Below are 27,705 nucleotides of genomic sequence, written 5' to 3'. Positions count from 1 at the left end.
AGGTATGAGAGTGAGTGGTTGGTTGTTTGATTGATTGCTGTACGTCGCTTCGATTCGGTTTTTTTTTTAAATCTTTTATGCAAATAATGGTGTATTTTTACAAATGGCAACGGGTCCCGATATACAATTGTAAATAATTAAAAAAAAAAACAAATTTCGACTCACGAAGAAACACTTCGTTCATATTCGTTTTGTTTTTGTTTTTTTTTTCTTGCTTTTCGTTACAAAAATCCAGCGGTCGACATATTTACAAAGTACTGCTGGAAACAGAAAAGAGAAAAACAAAAGAAAATAAAATCGCATTAAGACCGACGCCACATGCTTATATAAACAACAACAATAATAATAATAATAATAGAAAATATAATTAATCGCAATCACATAAAATAATTCTTCATCTATCTATCTTCTATATTCTCTCTCTTTCTTTATCTCTTTTCGTTCTATACGCATGTATATAAATATTTATAATAATATAAAAATAATAATAATAAATTGTTAATAAATATATTATATGAACTTTTTTTTGAAAGTACACTCTTTGCGGTGTGTTCTTTCTTTCTTTCATTTCATTACTCTCTTTAATCGCGCACCTTTTTCTTTTTGGCCTCGTGGTGGTGGTGGTGTTGTCGCTATATATATATATATATATATATATATGTTTTAAGTTAAGTCCACGTTCCCTAATCCATTGTATACTTTTCTTATATATTTCTTTTATTTTATAAACTACAAATTAAATCCTGTCCCCCGTCTCGTCAGCGTGAGCGCTCTGTCTGTATAGTGTTAAAAATCTCTTTTTGATGCCTAGCTTAATGTCTTTTCGGTGCGACCCCGGCGCGCCGCTTCGAACTCGTCAGTTCGGTATGATGGTGATGCCCTCCGAGGCTGTAGGTAAAACGACGGTACTTACTTGACCGTCTTCATCCGTATTCGTGGTGACCTGGATGTGGTGCTGCGGCACCTGTATTTGAACGGGAATCTGTATCGGCGTTTGAGATGTGGGCACCTATAAAAAAAAATGATATAAAAAATATTACATTTCAGAATCAGAATGTCACCGTCGATTATCGATTTATTGTTTATCAATTTGTAGTAGTAGTAGTAGTAGTAGTTATTGGTTTAGTTACCTGAATCGTGACTTGGGCTGTGCCGTCCTTGCCGATCACACTGCCTTGCGCCTGCTCTTTTACCCGGCGCGTCATGTGTGATCGCGTGTGTTTCCGCAAATGGTCTTTCCTGTAGAAACCTTTCCCGCACTCGCCGCAGATCTCCGTCTTCTCGCCGGAGTGTATCACGAAGTGGAGGTTCAGGTGCTCTTTGCGTTTGAAGCCTTTCGAACAGACGGAACAGACGAACGGTCGCTCCGGGTTGTGGCCGAGCTTGTGTCGCTCCAGGTGCTCCTTGCGCTTGAGACCGGCACCGCAGATACCACAGATGAAGCGCCTCTCGATCTTGTGTCCAACAAGATGCTGCTCTAGCAGCTCCTTCTCCGGATAGGCCATGTGACACTCGGGACAGCAGAACAGCATCGTCCCGTCGAGGGCTGTCGCAATGTGAACCTGTCCGGGCTTGGGCGTCTTTGGCTTTGGCGGTTTCTTTTTGTACTTTTTCTTTTTCTTCGTTTTTTCGGGATCGTCCACAACCTATTTAGTCAGAATCAAAGCACATTTATAGAAAACGTTTATATAATGTGTTAGAGCGAGCTCAGTACCTCTTCCGTTTCCATGCTTGGTTCGGCGTAGTCGTTCATTATCAGATGCTGCTCATGATCCTGCTCGACGCCCTCTTGGCTTTCCACGACACCCTCCATGACGCCATCCTCATTGATTATGGTCTCGCGCTTGACGTCCGTATTGAACTTGAGGAATTGCTGCAAACTCAGCGGCAACGTGTGGGTTTGAATGCGCTGCAGGTATTCTTGCACGGTGGCTGTCTGTATATAGTCGGACTTGTCGCCGGGGTTCTCCGTCTTGATAATTGACACAGGGGAGATGGTGATATCTTTGGATTCCTTGTCGCCGGCGGCGTTATTCGTCGGTGCAGCTTCCAACTGAGCTTGCTGATGCTGGTGTTGCTGTTGTTGCTGCAACATCTGGATGTCTTGAGGTTGGAGCGCTGCAACCACAGTCATACCTTCAGGTATCCCATTTTGACCGTCGACCTATAATACAGTGGCAGGAAATGAAAATCATACTTGTTCGCAAATTGCGCCCTCATCTACTTACGATTTGTATACCCTCCTGGTTTGAGTTGTAGGCGACGGTAAGTACTGTGGCACCTTGGCCGAACGTCTGAATCGGTATTTGCGAGATCTGGTATTTGGGCGAGTTGGCCGAGGTGGTCGGCGTCATCGTGGTGATCGGCGCCGAATTGACCACCTGAATCTGTACAGTCTGCTGGGGATCGCCGGGCTTCGCGCCTGGCATTGTGATGGGCAGCGTGATCAGGGTCTGCGTCTGGCCCTGGTTGGGTGTGGGCGAAGCGGCCTGCGCGAATGCCGACGTCTCCAACGGTCGGATGTAGTGGACACCGTTCTCGCCTCCCTGCAGGACCCCAACGACTTGCCCGTTGGCGGCCGTCACGTTCTGCGCGATCTTCCCCGTCGTGAACTGCGTCGTCACCGGCATCGCTGCCGATAACGGCACTCCCACACCGAAAGGTGAAAAATTCATCTCGACCTTCTTTCTATCCACTAATCTTCAAAAGTAACGACTATCACTGTAACAACAACAAACAATACGGTTAAACTAAAACACAATTAAATATCACAATATACACACATGCACTGTCAATAACGTTATTATTGTTTATGTTCGAAAGGTTCGTGGAGAAGGGGCGCGCTCGTGGTACTGTTATTTAGTTATCCTTTTTGGGGGGTAACCCCCGATTTTGAATATCTAGAGGGGAATGCAGAAAATCAACTGCAAGATGTTGTAGTAGTAGTAGTAGTAGGTGGTAGCGAGCGAGTAGTAGTAGTGGTGTCGAAAGCGAATATAACGGAGTGGTATTAAAGTCGGTAGTGTGGCAAGTAAAGAGTAGCAATGGTCATTTGGAAAGTGGGGTCGCCACGTGACCAAATGAAGTCTCGTCTCTCTCGCTCTAACCGCCCGACCACCTGTTGGTTGTCAGACAAAGACGAAAAGGTGAAATCTAGCCGAGGTCCTCTGCAGAGAAATCCACTCGTCAGCGGACCCACTTACCTACTTTTAACCTACTTTCACCTGCAAACCAACCACCACCACCAACCAACGGGCCAATCAGCACTCACATCGAACGTACTATTCCATTTATTACGAATAGCGTTTTGATCTCACGCCGGAAAGAACGAGGAAACTAACAAGGAGAGAAGAAGAAAATGAGAGACAGAGCAAAAAAAAAGAGGCGAAACCGAAAGTTCCGACATTCAAAAGTTACTGCAATTAACAAAACAGAGAAACAAACAACCGGGAAATAAACATAGCAGAGGCCATGAATAATTCTCCAAAAAATACAACGGATAAATTCGAAGTCGGGTCACGAGTAAAAGACAATAACTGTAATTGAAATTAACGTAGAAATAAAAAAAATGCAAGTACAGTTCGATGATGACAATTCCAATGTTCTTCCAAGCATTCTAAGCGTGTATTCACCGTAAAATCGAATCTAATTTGTGCCAAACGTTGGATAGGTCTTGGTTCCGTTTCAGCATCCCGTTCGCGCAACGGATGGGAAGGGATGTTGCTGGGTGGAGACTAAACCAAAGCAATATCCTTCCTCCTCCTACACACACACACTCACAAACACATACTCCTCCTCTTGTTAAAGCATCCTTTAAACATCCACCCCTTTTTGGAGCAGTTTAATGCAGTACAATGGAAATGGTGGCAGTGTAGCTACTAATAGTATGCGAACATTCGAAACATATATCACTGATGTTCATAAAACAAAGAGAAAATCGAGTCGGCGAAATTAAAATGCGATTTCATATTTCCGCGCGCGATTATAGTCACCGGCGATGCGGGTACTTACTACCGGTTATTTATATGTCATTTTCTGTTTCTTTTATTCTCATTTCATACGGTTCATACTTTTTTCAGTTCGTCCTTTTTCAATTCACCGATGAGTGCGGAGTGGTCGAGGTGAATAAACTTGAGGAAGGAAGAGAAACGCACAAGGCTGGCAGGCAGATGGCCACCACCGACCTTCCTTTCCAGGTATATAAGCCAGGTATACGAGCAGGCCTGAAACATGTTGTCCCATCGTGAGGCGGCGACTGCTCGTCCCGCAATAAACACACACACAATTCTCTCTCCCCCATAAACCGAATTTTCAGTATAATCCCCACTAAAAACTACGAAGAAATCCCTACCTACCTGGAAGGGGATTTCAGTTCGAGCATCATTTTAAAAGCACAAACTAATATAATGTTCGCATTTCCTGATCTGCAAAAAGAAGCACACACCCTATATAGTATACTAGATATGATGATGGTACGTACGTGTACTACAGGGTGAATGACTCATTTTGGACGCAAACAAAAGAATAATGACTTGTGGCGGCACCGACGACCAACAAAATCCGTGACTAATTACCGAACTCAAATTCCATTTTAATTACCGTCGACGAGAAAACAATAATACAATAAATCCATATGAAAACAACAACAATGTTTAGAATCGTTATTCACAATAGATTGCGATATTTTGAAAGTTTTTTTTTTACAGATTGTTGCGAATTGCGATGAAATAACAATAGCATATAATGTATATTAATGTCAATTTTAAAAAGTTTCCAAAAAATGCTAACGACGTCCAATATCACAGTTAATGAAGCTTCTTCGAATTTTAAGTAAACATACAAATTTCGGTCACGACACCAAAACAAAATATTTTGACCGCAAGTTCCTGCAATTGCTCCGCTTCTAAAAACAACATTTTTGTTGACTTCCTAATTACAATTGTGAATAAAAGAAAGAAAAGAGAATGTATACCAAATCCAAGGCTTCTATGTTTTATAAAGTGTTTACAGCAACAACGAAACTTAAATTATTGACAAAATGAAAACGAAAGCAAGGATAGTTCATTTCAAAATGCAATTACCAAATGAAAACAATCGATCTGAGCAATAAAGATAAGAAACGAATTCGAATCGATAATTTTAAATTAAAACTAGAGCCTCTTTACTCATCCTACTTTCCATTGTTGAATTTCAGGTAACCCAAGCAGATAAGAAAAGTTTTTGTGCATCTAGAGATTAAAAATATTTCCGTTAAACGCGTGTTTAAACAGTTGCAGCCATAATCGACTGATAACAAACATAATGGGGGAGCCTTGATATTCTTTGTATGCAATACACACAAAATGCAGTCTCGAAGAAAATACGAGAATGCAACGAACTTTGAACTATCGTCAGTGACAAGTAACAGCAAAAGTATTATATTGAAACGATTGTAGAGAAGGGAATTTTGGAGAACGACCTTTGAACTCTGCGAAGAGAAAACGGCTATACGAATATTTATATTTCGCAGAGTAATGGTAAATCGCAATAAATGATGATGGCAACAGCAGCGGTAATAACGAAATCGAATAATAAAGTGTATCGATTGCACACGGCCTACGTGCGACGCGACGCCCAAGCGGAGTTACGTAATGGCGGAAAGATGTCCGTCGTTTTGGTTTTTACGTTGCTGCCGTTGGCTCAAGGTCCACCACATCCACACGGCCGAGCCGTTGCAAACGTAAAGAAAGCGAGGCAGAAAAGTACAGTTAGGCTATTCCATATGGCAGCTGGGGTTGTTAAAAAAACGAGAAGAGGAGCAGTTACACGACCTTGCGGACGGCGGAAAAGGCACAATGAATATTTAGGAAATGCAAAATACAGCCGAGAGAAAGAGGAGGAATGGCGAGATGAGGAATGAAATGATGTTGATGATGATGATGCGTTATGAGCGGGGCACGGAGAATGCGATGCATGGGTGTGTCTATGCGTGCGTGCACGTATGAATGTATGTGTATGTGTGTGTGTGTTTTAAGGCGTATCTCTACGGCGATGACGTCGTGTTTTGGGGACGTGGTGGAAGGTGGAAGTGGTGGTGGTGGTTTTGGGAAGATTGTGGGGATGAATATATATATGTATGTCCTACCAGAATACACACGCTGCGAGCACCCCTTCCACTGATTTCCTAGAGCGACGAAGCTCCCTACCCCAAAACACCCGCGACCCGCGAAAAGATACCCGAGAAATCGTCAGGATCGCAGAGAGTGCGAGAGACCGACGCCGAGACGCGGATACCGATCCTCCGTTCTTGCTCTCCGCCACCAACGCCAACGCAATCGCCGCCGTCAGCGTCACCACGGATCACGACGAAATCTTCGGACCACGCGCCCCGGGACCCAGTGTTACAACCAGTTCGTTAATACAACAATGTACAGTTTTTACTTCAACGGCAGTGTTTGTTTCTATGCGAGATTGTGAGAAAACCCAACCAAAAAAAGAAAAGATATGTATGTACAGTGAAAAAAAGAAGCCCGAACCGCGTCTCCTTGTGCCAACAACAAAACTGTGGACTTTCCCACAGCAGGCAACATACAGCCACACACATGCACAGAGGCTCCGCTACGTGTGCTCTCTCTCTCCGTCCTTTTCCCGTCCCGTTGCCGGCTGCGTGAGCGAGTGAGCCGTATGTGTGCCACTTCAGCACACATCTATGCATGCCATTCAAATACATACAGCTATAATTTACATGCACAAACACACACGTACACATACAAGCGCTCATACACACATTCTGAAAGAGACACGCATACATTTATACACACACACACATATATAAATATACATATATATGTATAGGATAGATAGGTTTGGAGAGACCAACCGAGTGAGTGACAGTGGATGGAATCGGAGGGGGTTGCAAAACTTACGGTGAGCGGCGGCGGCGGCAGCAGCAGCAGCAGCGGTTTTTCCGGGGGGGCCTGCTCTGGACTGGAGGAGGATCATCAGCAGTCGTCGGGGATAGGTGCCGATAAGTGTACACGACGCGACAGTGTGTAAACACGAAAACAACAACGACGTCGTCTTTCCTCTCCTGTATTTCTTCTATACACGACGTAGCACTCGTACGCAACCAGTAAATGCCCAGATCCGCTTGCCAAGGTCCTCTCTGCCATCCAGATGGCGGCACCGTCGTTCCGATGCCCGCCAAATTCGAAACTCTACGGAAAACAACAACACACGATCAGTCAGAAATCCACCTGTGGTACGCTCTCTCTCTGCGTACATGAACATACATACACACAAACACACCTGCAATCCAATCATATCACATGACTCAATCTCATACCACACCGTCACTTTCAAATGTAAACGAACATTCATCAAATTCGAGAAAAACAACACCCAACAATCATTTCAATTTCAAATCCTCTCAACAAACAAAAACAAACTTAAACAATACAGATTTCACGTGGGGTCATAAAATATTGCCTAAATTTATTCACGTCAGCTGGATGCTGGAATTTATTTTTTCTCTTTAATCAAAATACCTCCTCCCCCTCCCCCAAATAAGGGGTCAAGAACCTTCATACTCCCACCACCCACTATCAAAAAACAGCTGTTTATACACTTGAATGGACAAAACTCACTGACTGACCTTCTCAATAATTATATTATACCTAAGAAGGTTAAAAAAATTAATCCAACTTCAAACATATTTCACAACTCGAAATTCTATAATATTCGTCAATAATTGAAATAACACATTTTGTTCCATTATTGTCAAATACTCTCGCGGTTGAAGCAATTCATTTTTGCATAAATTCATTACAAATTTCTTAATCACAATTTTCCAATTTATTTTTGAATTTTTCTATCTTTATGTTTTCTCTAGCATTTTACTTTTTAGTCATGTATCATATAGTCCATGAAAGACTTATATTTTTTTACCGTTCTCTAATTTGTAAGTTTTCCAGGTTTTTTTTCTTTCTATTTCTATTCCAGATTTTATTACATACAACTAATGCATTTTTTAGTGCTAATAATACAGACAATATAATTAAAGTGTGCCGTCTTTTCATTGTTTTACCCTCTACAAATATTGACGTTTAATCCAAGTTTGCTATCATTCAAATCTCATTAATTTCGTAAGTGTCAACAACAATAAAATTCAAATTTAATTTTGGTTACACGATCTGAAGTTTGTATAAACAGAAAGTAGACTTTCGTAAATAAACTTGTGATATTTGGAATTCTCTCCAAGTAGGCACAGACAGCATTACGTTATTGCCCATGGTAACGCAGACCGGAAATCAATCAACAAGATGAGATTTCTGTCGAAATTTGTTTTAACCTAATTTAGGTAAATTGCGAACTTCATAGATTCAGTTTTGCGATTTATTTTGCACTTACTGTTCATTCCATGATTACGATTCGCACGTGTGGAAAACGGGATCGATTTTCACCGGACACTTTCTGCAGCCGGATCGTCGGAAAATTCTCGTTTTTTCTCGATGATGCGTGCGTACGCGTCGTTTCAAAACTTTTGAAACAATCGAACGCAATTGCGTTGACCAACGTAGCAACAATAAATTAACCAGGAAAATCTATTGAATTCATTGGATGATCCAATAGGATCAGGTGAATTTGAAATAATTGCAACCAACGTGGTGGCAATAAATTGCCCCAATTGCAATTTCGATTTGCGTTCATGTGCGGAAATTGCTTTCAAATGATATTCACATTAATGTACAGAATTTAGAATCCGCTTGGAATCTGTTTATTACAAAATAAATAAAGGTTTTTGCTTAACTAATTTTTAATAATTATATACCAGAAGGAAGCGAAATGTGACCAGATAACAAAATCTAATCGTTCAAGAAATACATATTATCGTACCGAGTTCTAATCTTCACATATAAACGAGTTTAAGATGTCGGAGTGTGTGTGTTAAGTAATTAAAATTTAATTAATAATAAGTTAAAAAGAAATCGATAATTGTAAACCTTATTAGCTAATTCACTAATGCGTTCAGTAAATGTAATGTCTGTCTTGAATGCCTTAAAATAAAACTTAGTTGGCTACTGTCACAGTATATGCATGCTTTGATATCATCGAGAGAAGACCAAAAACAAAAGGTGACACACTACATCCGTAATATACATTTATATTACTCAAATCATTCATACAAATTCATACACTAATGAGCCGCAGCAGCTTTGATAAGTAGATATGCTGTTGGTCAGAAGAAAAAAGAAAGAGTATTCCCTCATCCGATTGGGAATGAAAATAAAATTGTCAGTCTTGATCGCGCACCACACTCATGCTTTGTTCAATTGAACTATATAAAAAATAATATTTAAGAAAAAGTAAAAACTCGATGACCTAATAAATAAATATTTGCAAATGTAAAAATAGTAAAGGGTAAGTGGGTTTTTGTTGTTGCTGTTGTTGGGGAACAATTGATTAATGTTCGGCAAGTGGAGGAGAATGAGGTTTCAGTTGTTGCTCGTCCTCTGCGTTCTGGCAAGGTACATCTCGTACAGCTGCTTGTTTATGTCGAGGTAGAAGGGATTCGGTCCCCGTTCGGGTGTGTTGCTCCAATCTGAACTCTGCAGCGAGTCGGGTGGAGATTCTGGCAGATTCTGCTGTGGTTGCTGCAGCTGCTGCTGCTGAAAGTACGGCGGTCCGGGGCCCCATTCACCTGGCGGCATGCTGCTGCTGCTCGAACTCCCGTCCAGCATCATCCCATTGTTTATGTGCAGATTGTTGATCCTCTTGGACAGAGGCATGAATTCCGTCTCATCCTCGTGCGAGTTTCTTCCTCTTTTCCTGCAATACACGTACACGTTCACACGTACATTCGATACAACAAACAGCATCATCATCATCATCGTCTTTACTTACCTGTTCTGAGTCATGATGATTGATCAGCACTGCGACATCCTCAGCGCACAGCTCTAATAAAACCCTGATCCTCTCACCACTGACAGTTTATTCCCTTTCTTTTTTTTTTATTATTATTATCATATGTGCTGTGCTCACAGCTGACAGGAAGTCCATTGACACTCGGAGCAGTGCTGCCACGCGCACGGACACTGGGTTACACATCGATCGGCTGCTACTCTCCAATACGAACCTCCAAACACTTTCAATAAACTTTAGCGCATCACAAATACTCGTTTCCTCATCGAATCGTTAATCGGCGAAGCTGAAAACTGAATTCCAATTGGCACGAAAAAATGAAAACATTTGGTTTCTCGAATTTGGCATTACTAGTTTGCGGTTTGAATAGCAACCAATCGCGCGACACGTTCGTTTCGCAAAAAAAAAAGAAGATAATTGTTTGTCGTTTAAACAAAGAGACGCGGTCGGTGTTCAATAGTTCTTCACCGATTTTCCAATCCGCACACAAAATGTAAGTGATTATAACTGTTATTAATTCGTTCATCCCCTGTTGCAATCTAATTAGTCAATTTGCAACATATTTTATAAAGATCTCAGTCCTATATGAGTCACCTCTATTAATTTTTTTTTTGCTCGAGATTTTGAATTGTTTATTGTCGCTAACAACAGCCTACTGCCATTTTCTTCTTATTTTTATAACAAGTTTCTTTCTACAAATTAACGTTATATATTGTAAATTGAATATTTTTACAGATTTCAAATGAAAGTTATCTCAATTGGAGTAGATACGCGAGGACTTAGTATACTTGGAGAGCAGCATCGGTAAGTAAACTGAAATTATTCAATTAGAAATTTTAAAATTATTGGACTCCTATTGGACTAGTTTGTATATGATTTGAAACTAATTTTACGGTTAATTTAGTTCAAATTTGTTGATTGATTTAGTTTGTAGTTAGTGTTGAATGTAGGTGTAGATTCGTGGGATAAATGAAATGAATCGGTGTGGTTAAAGTAATGCTGGCTTTGTGGTTGCCTAATGCGATTCGTTGTATGCCAACTGGCGGTGGACAGTAAAGAGATTCGTTTGAATGCACGGCCGTCCAATTGCCGTCAATTAAGTTGAATCTGTCGGATTGAATTAGATCGAGTTTAATTCAAGTGTGCGGATAATAATTCAATTGTTGCGATGGGATTGTCGCTGGGAGGCGGGAGATGGCGCGCCGCCCGGATGAGCATGTCCACTCTCTCTCACTCCTCTCTTCTATGTTCGTTTCCTTCGCTCCTGGTCCGGCTCCATTTTCAATTTTCAGTGCAATTCGAGCGGTGTCAGTGGGTGGGTGTCGTGCGCGAAGCCCCGTGACATATACATACACACACACACATCACATCACATCACAATCATATATCTATGTATGCATGTTTGTACGTACGTGAATAGAGTGCGAAAGGGAAGGAACGTTGATTCGGACAGAGACAGACGGGGTTTATGTTTTCGTTTTTCACGCCGGGTTCTATTCCGTTTCCGCTGCGTGGAGTCGCCGCAACCCCCAGGAGTCGCACTCGCAGAAACCCAGGTAAAGAACAAACAACACCTTACTTGCTTGCACTTGACGCTTTTCGGATACATTTTTTCTCTCTCTTAATTCGCGATTCGTTTTTGCGCCAACCCCAACATGTATTTCCTTTCGGGGAGCCCCCTGTGCGTTCAAGTTTTATTGATTTTTCGCCGTGTGCGTCTGGCTTTGGTCGTTGGGAGGAGTGTAAGAGCACAGACCAAGAGGACAAGGACGACGACGACGATGTTGTTGATGTTTATATAAAGAATAAAGAGAGTTCCATTTCGAGAAACCGGGTGAAGGGACGGCAGGCGGGTGTGTGAGCTCTTTCAGATTTTATTTCCAGTTCACGTTGGGGGAGTCCGGGCATCTCAATCCAGGGTTGCTGTTTCTCTATATTTTTTTGTTGTTGTTTGTTTCGCACACGGCCGACGCGTGCTTCTGTAAATTTAGCCGCGAATCGTGGATAGACAACGACTTTTACTTTCATCTCGCTTGTTTTGTTACGATTTGTTAGTCGCGGGGTTGCGTTTCGTTAATTAGACAATTGGCATTGCCTTGCGTCCGGTAACCGCTAGTTTCAATACGATACGTTTCCTGTATCTAATGCGTATTTCTTTTTTTTATTTATTTATTTACGTTCGCCGCATGCATCATACATGAAGATACCTGCGATGAATTAAACAAAAACCAATGCTATTTTTTTTTGTTGCAATTGCAAAAACATTATTTTTTATCGTATGAAAATGGCGTCATCTATGTCACTTGATTTATTATTGGATCATCATCATTCGTGTGTACTTTAAGTTTAAATTATTTATAAGCGCACCGACATTATGTTAATTTAAACAATGATAATTACAGAGCGTGACGATGACGATTTTAAAAAAAAACTGTAAACAATGACTAAGGCGATTGTCGTTCACACTTTTAAGGGCAAAAACTACCTTTGACGTTCTTTAAATGTCATCGCACACATGTGTCAATATCAATTTGACGTTTACGTATGATTTGCAGCAGCAATGCGATTTCGCATCCTCTCTTGCGCTCCAATTCGCGTCGCTTCGCGAAAGAGATTTGCTGCTTCTTAATTAGAATACGGCATTTCTTTTCGTCTTCGATTCGTTCCTCTCGTTCTGCATTAATTAATCGTCCGCAAAGTGACCTACTGCCGCCTACTCTGTTTCTGGTTGTCATTAAAGCGGAAAGATCTCGTTGCATCGATTGCAGCAGAACACGCAAACTCTGCTGCTGCTGTTGCTTGATACATATCGGGTATCGCCAATACGAGAACCCCAAAAATGGGACTAAACCTTTCGTTGTCCGTTTCTTCATTCCCCATTCATCATTCGCACCTCTTTTCCCTTTTTACGAATTGCCCACTTCCGAGTGAATTCCATCAATGCACATGTTTTTTTAACGCGAATACCGAGAACAGATTCTCTTCGCGTAAGACATGAAACTGTGGTGTTGTGATTCATGCGAACAGAGAAATGTGCAAGAATTTCCCCATGTCTGCAATCGTTGTGTATATATTTTTTTTTCCCTCTTTATCATTTATCAACAGCATGCACGCAACAAAAGGAGGAATGAAAATGCGTTTCTTTTCGTGTTTGTATTTATCGAATTTGTCGGTCGACGAACTCGAAAAGGTGTGTGCAACAAGCAGTCCAGAATTTGTACCATTTAAGTTTCGCTTTTGAAAATAGATTTCATTCTGGTCCTGATCATCCAAGTACCTTCTATCTTCGTCCTGTCTGGCAATAACCGATCAAGTGGCGTTACTTAATTTAGTTAGGCAACAGATGTTTGTTACGAAGTCATAACAAATATTAGAATCCTTGCTAATGGATACACATTTAATTTGGCGCCGGTAGTTTAAGTCATCGCGCTTTGTCGCTGGAATTCACGGTTATTGTGATTTAATTAATATAGAGGCGCGCAACATCTGAGTTTGCAGCAGTTAATTAAATTTTGCGCAATTGTTTTGTGGAACGTATTTCGTGAGTGGATTTCGGTGTGCGTTACGAAATAGACGAATAAATGTTAATGGATTATTCAGAGATTTTTGTTTACGATTTTCTAAAGGAGTTTTCTGTTTGTCGCCGCTCTCTGCGCTCGAAATGTATTTCAATACAAGCTCTGTTTTTGTAATTAGAAGTTTTCCTTTTAAAGCACTTAACTGTGTCATCGCTCGCTGCTAATTAAACTAATAATCGTTTGTGATTTTAGGATCTGTGATTTATTATCGTTTTCTTCGCATTGTTGATGATATGATGGAAAAATAAGAATGTGCGCACGATAATAAAAGAGCCGGTCTTGCTAGCAACGAAAGCAAATATTTACCCGTTTCGATTTTGGTTATCTTGTCTCGGGGAGGTTTCGTTTACATTCTTCTTGCGCGATACGCGCATTTTCTTTTTCCTTTTTTCAATTCCATTTATCGAACCCCGGCAGATTGTCGTCCAGCCTTGGCGCTTCCTGATAACTCGCGTTGCGTTTCCGGTTTGGACGGACAATGCAAAGTATTAAAAAAACAACATCAACAAAACGGAACGCTAAGATGAAAAGAAAAATTGAGGCTGCGTTTGTTTTTATTTATCCGGCGACGTCTTTTGTTCGTTTGCTCGCGCGATAACAATGGGGGGGTTGCTAACCCTTGACACTTTGAGCCGCGCAACCTTGGGTGCCGGAGCTTAAAAGAGAAAAGAACGAGCAGAAGTTGAAAAAGACGTCGCAGAGGGATCGGAACTTTAATCCGTGCAATTCGTCGGAATTGGATTAGATGACTTCAAGTGGCTCTGATCGCTTCAGTTAAATTGGCGAACGCTCGTAGAGTGATGTGTGTGTGAGAGCGAGTGAGAAAGATTAAAATGAAATTATGAAGCAAAAAAATAAAAAGAAACGCTCCCCTTTTGTGCTCCATAAGCAAGTGGCTATGATTCTAATAAGAGGTAATGGCCAATGTAACTGCAGATTTCCTTTTTAAAAGTAATCGCTACTCTTGATGGCCGTCTGTCTACTTACCTAAAGGACAATCATTTAATGGTATTTTACTAACATTTGTTAGTCCTTCGTCCGTTTGTTATTTTGTCATTCGTAAGTTGTAAAAAAAGCAATTTGGTTTTTAATTAACGTTGTTCTGAACGTACTGATTCATTAAATCTAGCATGAAAAATGCTAATTGCAACCGCAATGAAAATCACGGATATTTCTGTTATAAACGACGTGAATCAAACTATTTTTTTTTTGTTCTTCGTGTTCGTTAAGAGCCTTAAGTGACAAGTAAAAGAGACAAGTAAGATGTGTAAAAGTATGGATTATGATCGTACTTTTGTGGAATTCTCATTTGCAGCATTGTCGGTGGGGCTGTGTGACACAGTTCCGGAGACAATGCGTATTGGATGGATGTAGATGAGGGAGAGAGAGAGATAATCTTCCGTTTGGCATTAATGAGTCTCTCCTACCGTATTGTTGCAAGAGGCTGCAAGCGAGCAGCTTGGTTTCTTGCCACCGCAATGATCGTGCATCGTACCATACTCTTTCTCTCATACATGTGTATCGTATCGGATTCGGGCGTTACGTAAGAATCGTGTGTTACGTAACCGTCACCCTCCCCGGGGCCGGTTGCGTAACGATAACGACGGCTGTTCTGTCCCCCCCTTTGTATATCACGTATGTATGCATGAAAGATACGAAGAGTTTCGCATCTGCGAGCCCTCTGATTTTCTCTTTTGTTTGCCTCCTAATTGTTTCTATTGATGTGCCTGTTTCCACGGCGACGATGAAAAATGAGAGTTTAAGATAATTCCCGCCCGTCCGCGTTAAACGGCGTTAATTACCGGTGCCGACTATAATTGGGGGTGTTCTTCTTCTTCTTTTTCGGCTGGAAACGGAAACGCCAGCATTGTTTCCAGACAGGGTGGTCGGTTTCTTTTAGCGCCCCGAGATCGAAATGCAAAGCCATGCGGGCTCCGCTACTAATTGAAGCCACGTGTTTCTTTTCTTCTTCTCTCACTTCTCTTTTACAGCTTGCACTCTGTGGTCCTCTCCGGTCTAGGCCGTATCATCATGCACATGGGTACTCATTTTTGTTGTTTCCTATCTCTTTCTCTCTCTCATCTTCGCTCCGTCATCTCTCAAGTTCGGAGCCGGTGGTGGCGGCGGCGGCGGTGGTAGAAATCGATGGCGGAGGCAGCGACCACGCCCTTAAAAGCCCCCAGAGAATGAGCGAGCGAGTGCCAAACCCACCCCACACACACACACCCCGGCTACAATTATCAAGCACGCGAACTCTTCCAGCATACATTTTTTCCCTTCCCTTCGCCAGATCACATCATGCGTTCTCGGAGATCAACGAAAAATACAAATTTCACGCTTTCAGCAATATATATATATTATACATTTTCCATCATCAGAAGACTCGATGTAAATCCGAAGGGATTAAACGTAATTGATTGGCCGTTCCCATGGTTACAGCGCCACTTTCGGCAATTGCGTTAATCATCGTCATCCCCGGGGATTTGCATGATTCGTTTCGACAATGCGCTTTGACCGCCGCCACCGCCGTTTAACTCCTAACTGCGATTATAAATAATAGATGACGAAAACAACAGCACAATTCTAGCCAAATTTTTCTTCCTTTGATCTTTTATTTCCGAAGTGCCCGAAGAATGAATGTTACAAAAAAAGGGTGCACGCAATTATAAATTACATTTACATTCTGCGTGCAAAATATACATTTCAAATTCCCCGAAGCGATATTAACAATTAAAAAAAAAACCGAAAGGTGGGTCTACTCTCCGAGACTACGCCCTCTGCTTAATCGAATCGGTCGGTCGGTGTTTTCCGATGATTTTGTAATTGTCTTTGCTTGTGACATCGAATTTTGTGAGCGGGTCACGTATTAATAGTTGATCATCTTTCGAACGAACGGAATAATTGGGAAAATGAATATTTCAAGTGATTGAAAACAGATCGCACAAGAAGTTCGAAATGGGCGTGGTCCAGTGCGTGGGCGTGTCCCGCTCGCAACTGGGTTAAGAAAATTGCTTTACCATTATTTGCTACTGTTCTAATTGATATGTTAATTTTCATTTGTTCTGTTTATTTTTTCTTTGTCTCTTGTAGAATTGTTATCCGGATGGCTTGAGAGGAGAGAGAGAAGGCAGGTCAAAGGGCACCGGCATGGGCGCCACCTCAGGGGATGACGTCTACAGCATCCCGACGTTGGCGAGGCTGCTGCACGCTCTGCCCCATCTCAATGTCACCTTCCACAGGGTCAACTCGTCCTTCGATCCTAACTCTCCGATCTACTACGAGGTATTATTACTCGTTACAATGAGCTAATGATTAATTGTTTATTTAAATTCAATTTTAATTATTATTACTCTATAACTTATTTGCTTATTAGCAATTGGAAATTTTATCATTATCATTGAATTGCTATCGGACGTACTTGAAGCTATTACTAATTCCATAACATTCAATAGACCATAATATTTTTATTCAGATAATAAACTTGGAATAGAAATGATATGCGCATTCGTGGATATCTTCATATATACATATCATGTTCGAAGTATCAATGTTGACTAATTGTGTAAATATTTTTCAGAGTTTAGGAATTCTCGCGTCGGTGCCGGCTGCTTGGTTGATCCTCACGCTGCTGGTGCTCCTCATCTACCTGCTGACGCGATGCTGCGATCGAAAGCCGCGACCGTCGCGATCCATCTCCGCGATGAAGGTGACGCTGGCCGTCGTCTCGGTGCTCTGCTGCGCAGCGGTCGGGCTCGGCCTTTACGGGAACGACGACCTGCACAACGGGTTCACCCAGCTGCTGCAGGAGGGTAAGCAGGTGGACCAGCAGGTGCATCGGATCAAGAATCAAACTGAGAACATCGAGCGGCAACTTCGGCAGCAGGCGAACCTGCAGTTGACGCAGCTGCGCGACATCTTCGACGAACCGATCTCGAATTCGACGGCCCTCAAGCAATGTCTGCAGTGGCTGACCTGGGCTGCGAACAACAACACGGCGGCGGCTGCAGCAGCGGCGGACATCCGACAACCGCTCAACCACATCGTGTTTTCAGAGAGCATCGACAGAGGTGAATGGTTCGAGCAGATCCGGTGGCCGTCCACGATGGCCGTGCTCAGCGTTCTGCTGATACTGTGCGTGGTGCTGCTGGTCGGCGTGGCCAGGCACAGTCGGTGCGCGCTCATCGCATTCTCAGTTTGCGGCCTGCTGGCCGTCATAGCCTCGTACGTGATGGCGAGCATATATATAGCGTCGACCGTTGCCTTGGGCGATCTCTGCATGGCACCTGACAAATTCATAGAGGACCAGGCTAAGAACGAGCTGACCAAAGAGATTTTACGTTATTACACGAGTTGCGAGAGGGCCCGCGCCAACCCGTTCACGCAGCGACTGCGCGAAGCCAAGGGCGCCATCGAGAACACCAGGTCTTCTTTGACCGCTCTCAGGAAACCAGCTCTCGATCTCTTCCCCAGGAAGGCGCTCGAGCCCAAGTTCAGTTCGCTCTTGAACCAGGTCAACGAGGGCGATCTGCTGATCACCGCGTTGACGGCCAGTGTCGACTGCAGAGCTCTGCACACCCATTACCTTCGCGGCGCTCGCGCCCTCTGCAACACCGGTCTTCTAGGTCTGTTCCTCATGCTGGCTTCGGCCATTCTCGCCGGCCTCCTGCTCACCGTCCTCGTTTGGGTTGACTCGCATACTTGGATTTACATTAGGAAGAAGTAAAGGCTAATCGAATAGCTAATTTAAAACCCTTCTCTTGACCAATTATCTTGTCAATTTGCAGGAAGGACTATCATCAAGTGAACGAGACCGATCCGTATCTGCCGCCGCCAGCTGCAAGCCAGGCAATCGCGGCGAGGACTCTCCAACGTAGCCAAGGGTCGTCTTATCCCCCCGACACTCCTCCACCCAGCTACACATCTGCAATGTTGCATAATAGAAGCCCAGCTTCCAATCATCCCACCATGCATGAAGCTCATTCGCTAATGTATTTATACTTTATTTTTTTTATTTCTTTTATTTAAATCATTTGCGATCCGAGTACACACGCAGTGACCGCATGTCGAATAACTGGCAAATATTGGATTAGCAATTGCCTCCGCGTTTAGTTTCCATTTTATTTTGTTATTATTATTGTTTGTTTTGATTTTAAATTGTTAGCATCGTCTTGTCTTGTCGTATAATAATAGAGCAACAAGCATGCTGCGATTCTAGTAACGCCCGCAAGAAAGAAACAAACAAAAAGATAAAAAGTACCCCCCGAGAACGTATAGCAGCAGTATATATGTATCCATGGCTCAGTTATGTGCAATGTAGAGTATTCGATGGTTACAGAGATGGGTGCGACATGCGACCGACGGATCATCACCAGCAGCAGCAGCAGCAACAGCGAGGCGCCCATATGTCTCATCTCAGAGGCCACACCCTCGGCAGGTTGCCGTCCCACCATCACGAGCCACTCTCAGGACCCAACAATGGCAAGTACGCGACTCTGAGCAAACAGTGCAAGACCCTAGAGAGTTCAGATTTTTACTGAGACAGGTAATAATTCATTTATCTACCACTCAAAATCATATCCGCACATTCACGTACATACGCGCACGCACAAGCACACATCTTTCATTTTTGATTTATTTATCTATTGTCTACGTAATTTGTACATTGTTTTGTAAATTGACTATCGGTTTATTTGATAAGTGTAGTGTTATGCGATGTAATTGCAATTGTAAAAAGGATATCGTTCGGGGTCTTGCTATGCTTCAATTCATTATATTTATTGGTCGTGGAGCGACGAGTAATGATGATTTACGATCGGCATATATTGTTATTCGATGATTTTCAATGGGCGTTAATTGCGTCGGCATGTGAAATTGATGATTCTATGTTGGAATCGAATTGGATGCACTTTGACCCCGAGCATATCTTGCGCGGCGGCTGTGCAAGGATGTGGAGCGGAAATGATTTACGCAGAAACGCTAGCAGATAGCGCGTCCCTCCTCGATTCGTTACCATTGTGTCGTGTTTTGATTAATCGTAAATTGTTGTAACAGCGGTTGGATTAAATTGTTTCGCATGTTTGTTTCAAGGGCTGCCTGCAAGGATTTCCCAAACTTCAAAGGTTTTAAGTTCGATCAGCAACAGCAGCAGCAACAACAACATAAGGGAGGAGCAGGAGGCGGAGTAGCGGAACAGCGGACGGCCAACATAAACAAGTTTAGTTCGTTGGGCCGGCGGCCGCTGCCCCAGCTGCCGGACGAGAAGAGGCAGGCCACGAAGCAACCGGCGGCTCCGAAGGTGCCACCGAGCACCATCTCGCAGACGGTCGAGACGCCCCTGAACCCGGTGAACTTCCGGTCGCTGCAGCGCGGCGTCGCCTGGCAGGACACGACCAGCACCTTCCAGCCGAACGTCCAGTTTCGGTCGCTGCAGAGGGGCGCCACGCACGCCCCGCCGCCGACGCATTCGGTGCAGTTCCGATCCGCGAAGATCCAGGATCAGAACGAGACGGTCTACGCCAACAACGATACCGAGCGACAGCTGTACGCCGTCACCGAACTCTGATCATCACGATGATGATGATGATTACGAAACGAAAACCTTTCTAGTTTCACCAAAATTACATACTGCCAATACTTGGGAATTGCAGGCAGGGAAAAATAATCTAAACAGAGACGCAGTTTTTTTAAATTTTCATTTCGACTTTGACAAAAAGAAAGAAAGCGAAAAAAAGCGAATAATAATATTAGTAATGAAAGAAAGATGAAAAATGAACATTCTAATAACATGCACACGCACAGACACGCTCGACTTGAAATTATCGATTGTTTGTTCGTTACATTGTCGTATTGCATTTACCATTAATTTTTAGTTCGTCATTCATTCTGAATTCAGCCAACTGATGAAATTGGGAACAATATTTATTAATATTATTTTTTTGTACACAAATACAAAGTAAGACCAACCTCTCAAGATGATGACGGGAGGTGATAATGTAACAAGATAAAAAAAAAACTTAGGGTACTTTACACGATGACAAAGATGGGAGAAACAAAGATTTTATAGATTGTAAGGAGGCGACATTCCATTTTTTTTTTTCTCTCCACCCATTCGTTTTGTCGTTCGGATGATGCTCACGAATTTAGGTTTAATTTTCTATCGACGATGTTGTGAATGTGTCAAAAACTATACAAAAAAAAGAAAAAGGAAGAAAGTTTACAAAAAAAAAAATTATATAAATAAGTGAATTGGAGAATTTGCTCTTACAAAAAGAAGACTTTTTTTCCGTAAGTCAATTATTATTTATTTATTTCTATCTTCTAAATTTTTGATTTATTTTGTTTCCTCTTCATTTTTGGTTGTAGTGTGTGTGATGTTGGGTCAGCTACCTCATCTGCAATGAGATTTTTGTGATTTGTTTTTGTTTATTTGTTCGGTTGTAGGTGGCTGAAGAAATTGTGAATTTCATATGAAAATTTGTTTGAAATCATAGATCGAAGAGTGAAAGGACTATTGTGAACGTTGTTCATTTTTTTTTTGTTGTAATTTTCCATGTGTAACTGCCAAAGAGAATTATGGAAAGAAAAAGAGGATCTAGTGTGGATGTATTATAATATTATTATAACAAAATATTTCTCACTTTTTAGGGACGTATTTCTTATATAAAACAAGAGAATATATATATATATTATAAATTAATAAATGAATGATTAAATCAATAACGATTCGGGACAGACGGAATACAAGTATAAATATTGTTTTTCGATTTCGTTCGTTATTTTATATGAGGAAGAGATGGGATTTGGGATGTGTTGTATATTGTTGTGTTTCGCGGATGGTGTGATCTAGTAGGGGTTGATGATGAGGAGGAGGATCACCGCCATCCAAGATCGATTACATCGAGTTTCTAGGCCTGCGATTGTTTACGCTACATGTAAGATGATGATTGACTTGAACTGACTTTGATTTCTTCTTTCGTTTTGTAATATATTGATTACGATTATCGTTGCCCGACTTTATTCCGATTTGTAAAATAATATAATCAACTTCTGGAGAAGCAGGATGAGGAGTAGGAGGAAGGGAGACATTATTTATTTGTACTATTTTAGTGAATATAATAATAATAATGATGATGATGATACAGACAAAATAAATATATAAATAAACAGATGACAGGAAACTGAGTAAAGAAATATTAAAAATAATTTCGATGATTATTTCCATTGCCCACTCTGCAAATCCCAAATATCCGCAATACATTGACAGTTAAACAATTGATTGACTATGACAGTTGACTTGATCATTGATGAGCAGGTGAGTTTTCAAACTGTGTTATCATTTGTTTAATTATACGAACGTCATTAGAACTCAATGATTATGCAACCAAAATAACGTTACGCCAATTAAAAATAGAAATATTTATTGCCTAAATACACTAACAAAGAGACTAACAATTTCAATAGTATATTTCAACAGATTAGAAATTAAATTATTACTTTCTGCTGCATAAATATCATTCATAATTATCACACCTCCCCATCAACACTTCTCTATGCAACATTATTGTCTGCATTCGCTCCTACTTTCTATATATATATATATTAAAAAAATCTACATTTCTCTTCTTTTCGACATTTTCTTTTTTCCTTTAAAGACTTACAAAATTACAAGTAAAATACGATTTACAAAAAGAAAATCAACGGACATACGACTGTTAAAATTATATACGTCTCTCTACGAAAAAAAAACAATCAAAAAAAATAATAATATAAACGAAAACAGGTGTATGTGTAATTTTGATGTTTTTTTTTTCAGGGTGGTTGTTGATGCTGCGACGGCGGCGTTAGGGCGACGTCTACTGGGCGATCTCCTTCATCCTGTTGAGGGCACTGCCGGCCTTGAACCAGGTGATCTGCAGATCGTTCAAAGTATGGTTGAGCTTGATCTTGTCGACCTTGCCGTCGGCGTGCTTGACTTCGCAGTCGACTTGCTGACCGGGCTTGAGGCTGGCCAGGTTGACCAGACTGATCTTGTCGGTCGGTTGAATCTTGTCGTAGTCGGAGGCGTTGGCGAAGGTGAGCGGAAGCATACCCTGCTTCTTCAGATTGGTCTCGTGGATGCGGGCGAACGACTTGACGATGATGGCCCTGCCACCGAGATGTCTGGGTTCGAGGGCGGCGTGCTCCCTGGAGCTTCCCTCGCCGTAGTTCTCGTCGCCGACGGCGACCCACTGCACCTTGTTTGCTTTGTAGTGACGAGCGACGTCCGGAACGCCACCCCATTCACCGGTCAGTTGATTCTTGATCTTGTTCATCTCGCCGTTCTCAGCGTTGACGGCGCCGATGAACATGTTGTTGGAGATGTTGTCCAGATGACCGCGGTACTTGAGCCACGGGCCGGCGGCGGAGATGTGATCGGTGGTGCACTTTCCTTTGACCTTGATGAGGACGGTCATGTCGGAGAGGTCCTTGCCGCTCCACTTGTCGAAGGGGTCGAGGAGCTGCAGACGCTGGCTGGACGGGCTGACGTCGATCTTGACGTTGCTGCCGTCAGCTGGTGGTGCGTCGAAGGTGTCCATACCAGGATCGAAGCCCTTGGACGGCAACTCATCGGCGAATGGTGAGGACAGCTTGAATTTCTTGCCATCGGATCCTAAAACACGATGATTACAACATTACATTACGTAATTAACATTCTTATTATTCGATGTTTCACCTGTGAGTTCTTGCTTGGTGGGATCAAAGTCCAGGGTACCGGCGATGCTCAATGCTGTGACCATCTCCGGAGAGGTGACGAAGCAATGGGTGGCCGGATTGGCGTCGTTCCTGCCGGTGAAGTTCCTGTTGTACGAGGTGACGATGGTGTTCTTCTCGCCCTTCTTAACGTCTTGCCTGTCCCATTGACCGATGCACGGACCGCATGCGTTCGCGAGCACGGTTGCACCGGACTCCCTCATCGTCTTGGCGATTCCGTCGCGTTCGATGGTCGCACGGATCTGCTCGGATCCGGGGGTCACGTTGAACGGAACCTTGAACTTGAGTCCGTGGCTCTGGGCCTCCTTGATGATGCTGGCGCACCTGCCCATATCTTCGTACGAGCTGTTGGTGCAGGAACCGATGAGACCGACGCGGATGTCCATCGGCCAGTTGGCCTTCCTCGCGCTCTCTCCCAGCTTGCTGATTGGGTTAGCAAGATCCGGGGTGAACGGACCGTTTACGTGTGGTTCGAGCGTGTCCAGATTGATTTCGATCACCTGGTCGTACTTGCAGCCCTCGTCGGCGGTCAACAGTTTCTTTCCGAACTTGTCGGCTTCTGTGGCGATGTCACCGCGGTTCGTGGCCTTCAGGTATTGATGCATGCGTCCGTTGTATGGGAACACCGAGGTGGTGGCTCCGATTTCGGCTCCCATGTTGCAGATGGTGGCCATGCCGGTGCAAGAGATGGAGTCGACGCCGGAGCCGTAGTACTCGACGATGGCGCCGGTGCCTCCCTTGACGGTCAAGATATCGGCAACCTTCAGGATGATGTCCTTGGGCGATGTCCAGCCGGACAACTTTCCGGTAAGCTTAACGCCGATCACGTTCGGGCATTTCAGTTCCCAGGGGATGCTGGCCATCACGTCGACAGCGTCGGCGCCACCGACTCCGATGCAGAGACCACCGAGACCTCCGCCGTTCGGGGTGTGAGAGTCTGTGCCGATCATCAGAAGACCGGGGAAGGCGTAGTTCTCCAGAAGAATCTGATGGATGATACCGGAACCTGGCTTCCAGAAACCGACTCCGTACTTGGCGCCGGCGGTGCTCAAGAACTGATAGACCTCTTTGTTCAGGTCCTTGGCCCTGGCCAAATCCTTCTCTCCGCCAACCTGTGCTTCGATCAAGTGATCGCAATGGATGGTGCTCGGCACGGCAACCCTCTTCAATCCACTGGAGATGAACTGCAGCATAGCCATTTGAGCTGTAGCATCCTGCATGGCGACGCGATCGGGCCTCAAACGAAGGTAAGATGTTCCCCTTTCAATGTCCTGCCAGAAACAACAACAACAACAACAAAATAAACAATCATTTTTTTTTTCAGATATTACAACTACGAGCAACGCACTTGGTTATTGGGGTCATCCAAATGGGAGTAGAGGACCTTCTCGGAGAGGGTCAGTGGTCTGTTCAGACGCTTCTTCACCACTTCCAAATTCGTGGACAGCTTCTCGTAGGGCAGATAGCTCTGGGAATCGAACTTGCTCATTGCAACCTTCGCGGCGGCGGCCGTCAAAGGCGAGAAATGGAAACATCTTGATTGAACCTCCTGAAGGACTTCGGGAAGTTTGCCACCCTAAAACAAACACAATAACAACTTTATTTCATAAATTCCAATTTATTTGCAGATTACCGAACGAAGAAATCATCATTGAGTTACATAAAACATCGAGAGCACAGAATATACGTAAATTGACGCTAATTGGATGGAACAAAGGTCGAGAAACAATTCAAGCAGATAAGTTTTCAGATACTGATAATTAGTTATATCATCCACATCTCCGGACTTTCTTTAATAATTTTCTTTTTTAAATTCTTTGGACAAAAATTTCATATTGTCGCAGTTGGTACTTTTTCAAGTCTGCGCATAGTGTTCATTTAATTTGCAGTATCTCCATGACAACCATAGATTGTTTCAATTAATTATCTTATTTGAGTAGCCTACTTATTATCTCTTGCAACGTTACCATCCAAATTAAACGGTAATGTTTTCAATAATTACGAATTTATATAAAAAAAACAGCGAAAGTGTAAAGTGCAAACTTCATTATCTAATTTTTTTTTAATCCTGAGATTGTTAACGTTACGCCGAAAAACAAACACGGACTTGTTTTGATGTTTTCCAAAGTAATTCCCCAAAAAAAAAAAAAGAAGAAAGAAACTAAAGATTGTGCGGAATTTTGTTTACACGAGCGTCTCGATAAAGCGGTTATATTGTGAAGGAATTTGTACCGAAAAAAAAAAAGAAGTTGTATAAATTTAGGACGGATGGTTGGGTTGCATAATCGGATTTAAGGTCGGGTGGGTGGTACGTTTGCATCGTAGGGTTGTCGATTTGTCATCCCTTAATTTTGCGCGCGGTTGATTAATTATGATTAATTTTTTTTTTCGTTTCAGATTATTCAGGCTGTTTCGTGAGCAAATAATTTGGACGGACGGACGGCCAAGGTTCCCCGCTCGAATTGGTTATGTAACGCGGCAGAGGGCACGACGCAATCGCGTCCACAGGATCTAATTGGAACTCTCTCGGTCAGAGATTAACGCGAGCAATGAGTTTACGCAAAGTGTATTTGGAATTAGGTATGAGCGGGGGTGTGTGAACGCAAGATCTGGGGTGGCTGCGAAATGATCACGTGGTCTTGCGGAAGGACACTTACTTGGCGATGCAAAACTCTCATACAGTACGCCATGGTTGGTTCGGATTTTTTACTTTCGTTGTTTTTTTTTCGTAAACTCAGACTCGGACGTGGCTCTTCATCGACCACGAGGACAAGAGAATCGCACTTCTTTTAGATCGGATCTGTAGATCGGATAGGAAAACCACACGCGAGCACCAGCAGCAGTCGCTTACTGAACACGCCGGGTCAGCTGTTCTCTACGGTGCTCGGAACTATTGGATCTCCCTCTCGTCGCGACGTCCTCCGTCTCTTTTCGACTTCGGCGATCACAGCTCGCCTCCTCTCTCTCGCTCTCTTTCTCACACACACACACGCTTCTATCCGACGTCTCCTATCAATTATTTACACTTTGTACGCTGATAATTTCGGCCTCGGCATCATTTTTTCCCCCAATCGGATTTCGTCGCCACTGACAATTTGACAGTTGAATGCCAAAACTAATCATTTACAAATGATTAGTTTTGGCCATCGGTGATCGTTTGTTTGCCTACGCAGACACCTGCAAAACAAACAAACACTTTGACATTCCGTGACATTATGACTATTTATAGAGCCCATACGTCATTCTTGACAATCTATTACTACACTTAATACCTTAAATACCATTTTTAGTGAGAATCTTACTAAACTTTTGGCATTTACAATCGATTGACTTAAGTTCATAGCATCAGTATCAATCTAATTACATTTAACCTACTAATCAAGTAACACATTGACAAGTCATAGTTTCCATGACTACCATAAAACTCACTAATCAAGTAACAAGTAACACATTGACAAGTCATAGTTTCCATGACAACCATAATTTGAAATCTTATAAGAATTCCTTGCAAATCCTATAAATATTTACACGCCGATTTGATGGAAATTATTTCTTGAAAATCATTTCATGGATTTCAGTTTCAAATTACATTATTTTTAGCGATTCCGAAAATACCTTCATCGTCTATATTAAACAAACAGAGAAAAAAAAACCTGAAACTTTTCATTGAGAAAATACAGATTTTCTCTAACAAAAAAAAAACAATAAACAAATGAAGAATGCGTGCAAATTAAATAATTATTGTTCTTTTCAGAACGATATCTTGGATTATTGGCAAATAACGACCGAATTAGATTCTATTCTTGGGCCGCACACGCAAAACCCCGAGACGACGGCGGCGCCTAAGCTTCTTATTTTTTTTTTTGCCCAATTTTAATTTTATTTTTATTTCGATGATAACTTTCGTCCGATTCAAAAATAAACCCGCAGAGACGCGCCGCAGCCAAAATATAGGTGAACTATCGAAAACGATCGCAGATAACCTCCGCGAGCGCCGAAAGAAAAACACGGAAAAATGATGCTGTTTTATCTTATCGTTGCAACGTTCAAACAACAAAGATGTAACCGACTTGTTTTATTGACATCCTGATGTTATTTTGTTTTGATGAAACAATAGATTGTTTAATATTTGACAGTAGTGACCGTAGATGACATAACGCTCACAATTGTTTTGCTGTAATAACCGATGAAGGGTAATGACAATCAATTGTTTCGTATTTACAACAGAGACGCCGCTGGCAGAAATGATCAATTGTTTCGCAGATTCTTCGGATCATGCGATTCGATCGTGCCATGATATTTTTTTTCTGCTTTTGTTTTTGGCGTGTGCATATTGAGAAATCGAAGCGGCTATAAATACATCGAATCGAATGTAAATAATATCAAAGTGCATCGCTTACAAATCGCTAACGAAAAAGTGAAAGAAACGCACGAAATATATTTGAAAATATTTAGAGCAAAATGTTATGAAACTGAA

The 27,705-nt window shown here is 42.4% G+C and overlaps 4 protein-coding genes across 8 annotated transcripts; 1 reads left to right on the top strand and 3 right to left on the bottom strand.

The window, feature by feature from the left end:
* Nucleotides 1-583: 583 nt before the first annotated feature.
* Nucleotides 584-7,144, bottom strand: LOC108559460 (zinc finger protein 460-like). 3 transcript variants are annotated; one of them, XM_017916759.1, is made up of 5 exons: nt 6,906-7,144; nt 2,229-2,721; nt 1,715-2,164; nt 1,131-1,646; nt 584-1,009 (listed from the first exon to the last, which is right to left on the bottom strand). In XM_017916759.1, exons 2-5 carry the CDS (start codon nt 2,673-2,675, stop codon nt 857-859), a joined length of 1,566 nt encoding a protein of 521 aa, XP_017772248.1. In that variant the 5' UTR covers nt 2,676-2,721; nt 6,906-7,144; the 3' UTR covers nt 584-856. The 3 variants fall into 3 exon arrangements, with proteins under 3 accessions (XP_017772248.1, XP_017772247.1, XP_017772249.1); XM_017916758.1 differs by lacking the exon at nt 6,906-7,144 and adding an exon at nt 6,125-6,723; XM_017916760.1 differs by lacking the exon at nt 6,906-7,144 and adding an exon at nt 2,784-3,171.
* Nucleotides 7,145-9,356: 2,212 nt separating this feature from the next.
* Nucleotides 9,357-10,099, bottom strand: LOC108559465. The gene is made up of 2 exons (XM_017916769.1): nt 9,883-10,099; nt 9,357-9,807 (listed from the first exon to the last, which is right to left on the bottom strand). Exons 1-2 carry the CDS (start codon nt 9,894-9,896, stop codon nt 9,474-9,476), a joined length of 348 nt encoding a protein of 115 aa, XP_017772258.1. The 5' UTR covers nt 9,897-10,099; the 3' UTR covers nt 9,357-9,473.
* A 204-nt stretch (nt 10,100-10,303) lies between these two features.
* On the top strand, nt 10,304-19,637 carry LOC108559464 (protein tweety). 3 transcript variants are annotated; one of them, XM_017916768.1, is made up of 7 exons: nt 10,304-10,393; nt 10,636-10,704; nt 16,569-16,760; nt 17,056-18,197; nt 18,263-18,466; nt 18,814-19,020; nt 19,566-19,637. In XM_017916768.1, exons 3-6 carry the CDS (start codon nt 16,626-16,628, stop codon nt 19,013-19,015), a joined length of 1,683 nt encoding a protein of 560 aa, XP_017772257.1. In that variant the 5' UTR covers nt 10,304-10,393; nt 10,636-10,704; nt 16,569-16,625; the 3' UTR covers nt 19,016-19,020; nt 19,566-19,637. The 3 variants fall into 3 exon arrangements, with proteins under 3 accessions (XP_017772257.1, XP_017772256.1, XP_017772255.1); XM_017916767.1 differs by lacking the exons at nt 10,304-10,393; nt 10,636-10,704 and adding an exon at nt 11,143-11,456 and having other exon boundaries at nt 18,263-18,358; XM_017916766.1 differs by lacking the exons at nt 10,304-10,393; nt 10,636-10,704 and adding an exon at nt 11,144-11,456.
* Nucleotides 19,638-22,237: 2,600 nt separating this feature from the next.
* On the bottom strand, nt 22,238-26,104 carry LOC108559466 (probable aconitate hydratase, mitochondrial). Its single transcript, XM_017916770.1, has 4 exons — nt 25,886-26,104; nt 24,577-24,804; nt 23,191-24,499; nt 22,238-23,127 (listed from the first exon to the last, which is right to left on the bottom strand). Exons 1-4 carry the CDS (start codon nt 25,916-25,918, stop codon nt 22,331-22,333), a joined length of 2,367 nt encoding a protein of 788 aa, XP_017772259.1. The 5' UTR covers nt 25,919-26,104; the 3' UTR covers nt 22,238-22,330.
* Nucleotides 26,105-27,705: the final 1,601 nt, after the last annotated feature.

Source organism: Nicrophorus vespilloides, unplaced genomic scaffold (genome assembly GCF_001412225.1).
Source record: "Nicrophorus vespilloides isolate i.1.1-1 unplaced genomic scaffold, Nicve_v1.0, whole genome shotgun sequence".
Classification (NCBI taxonomy): Eukaryota; Metazoa; Arthropoda; class Insecta; order Coleoptera; family Silphidae; genus Nicrophorus; species Nicrophorus vespilloides.
This window is presented reverse-complemented; position numbering and strand designations above follow the sequence as displayed.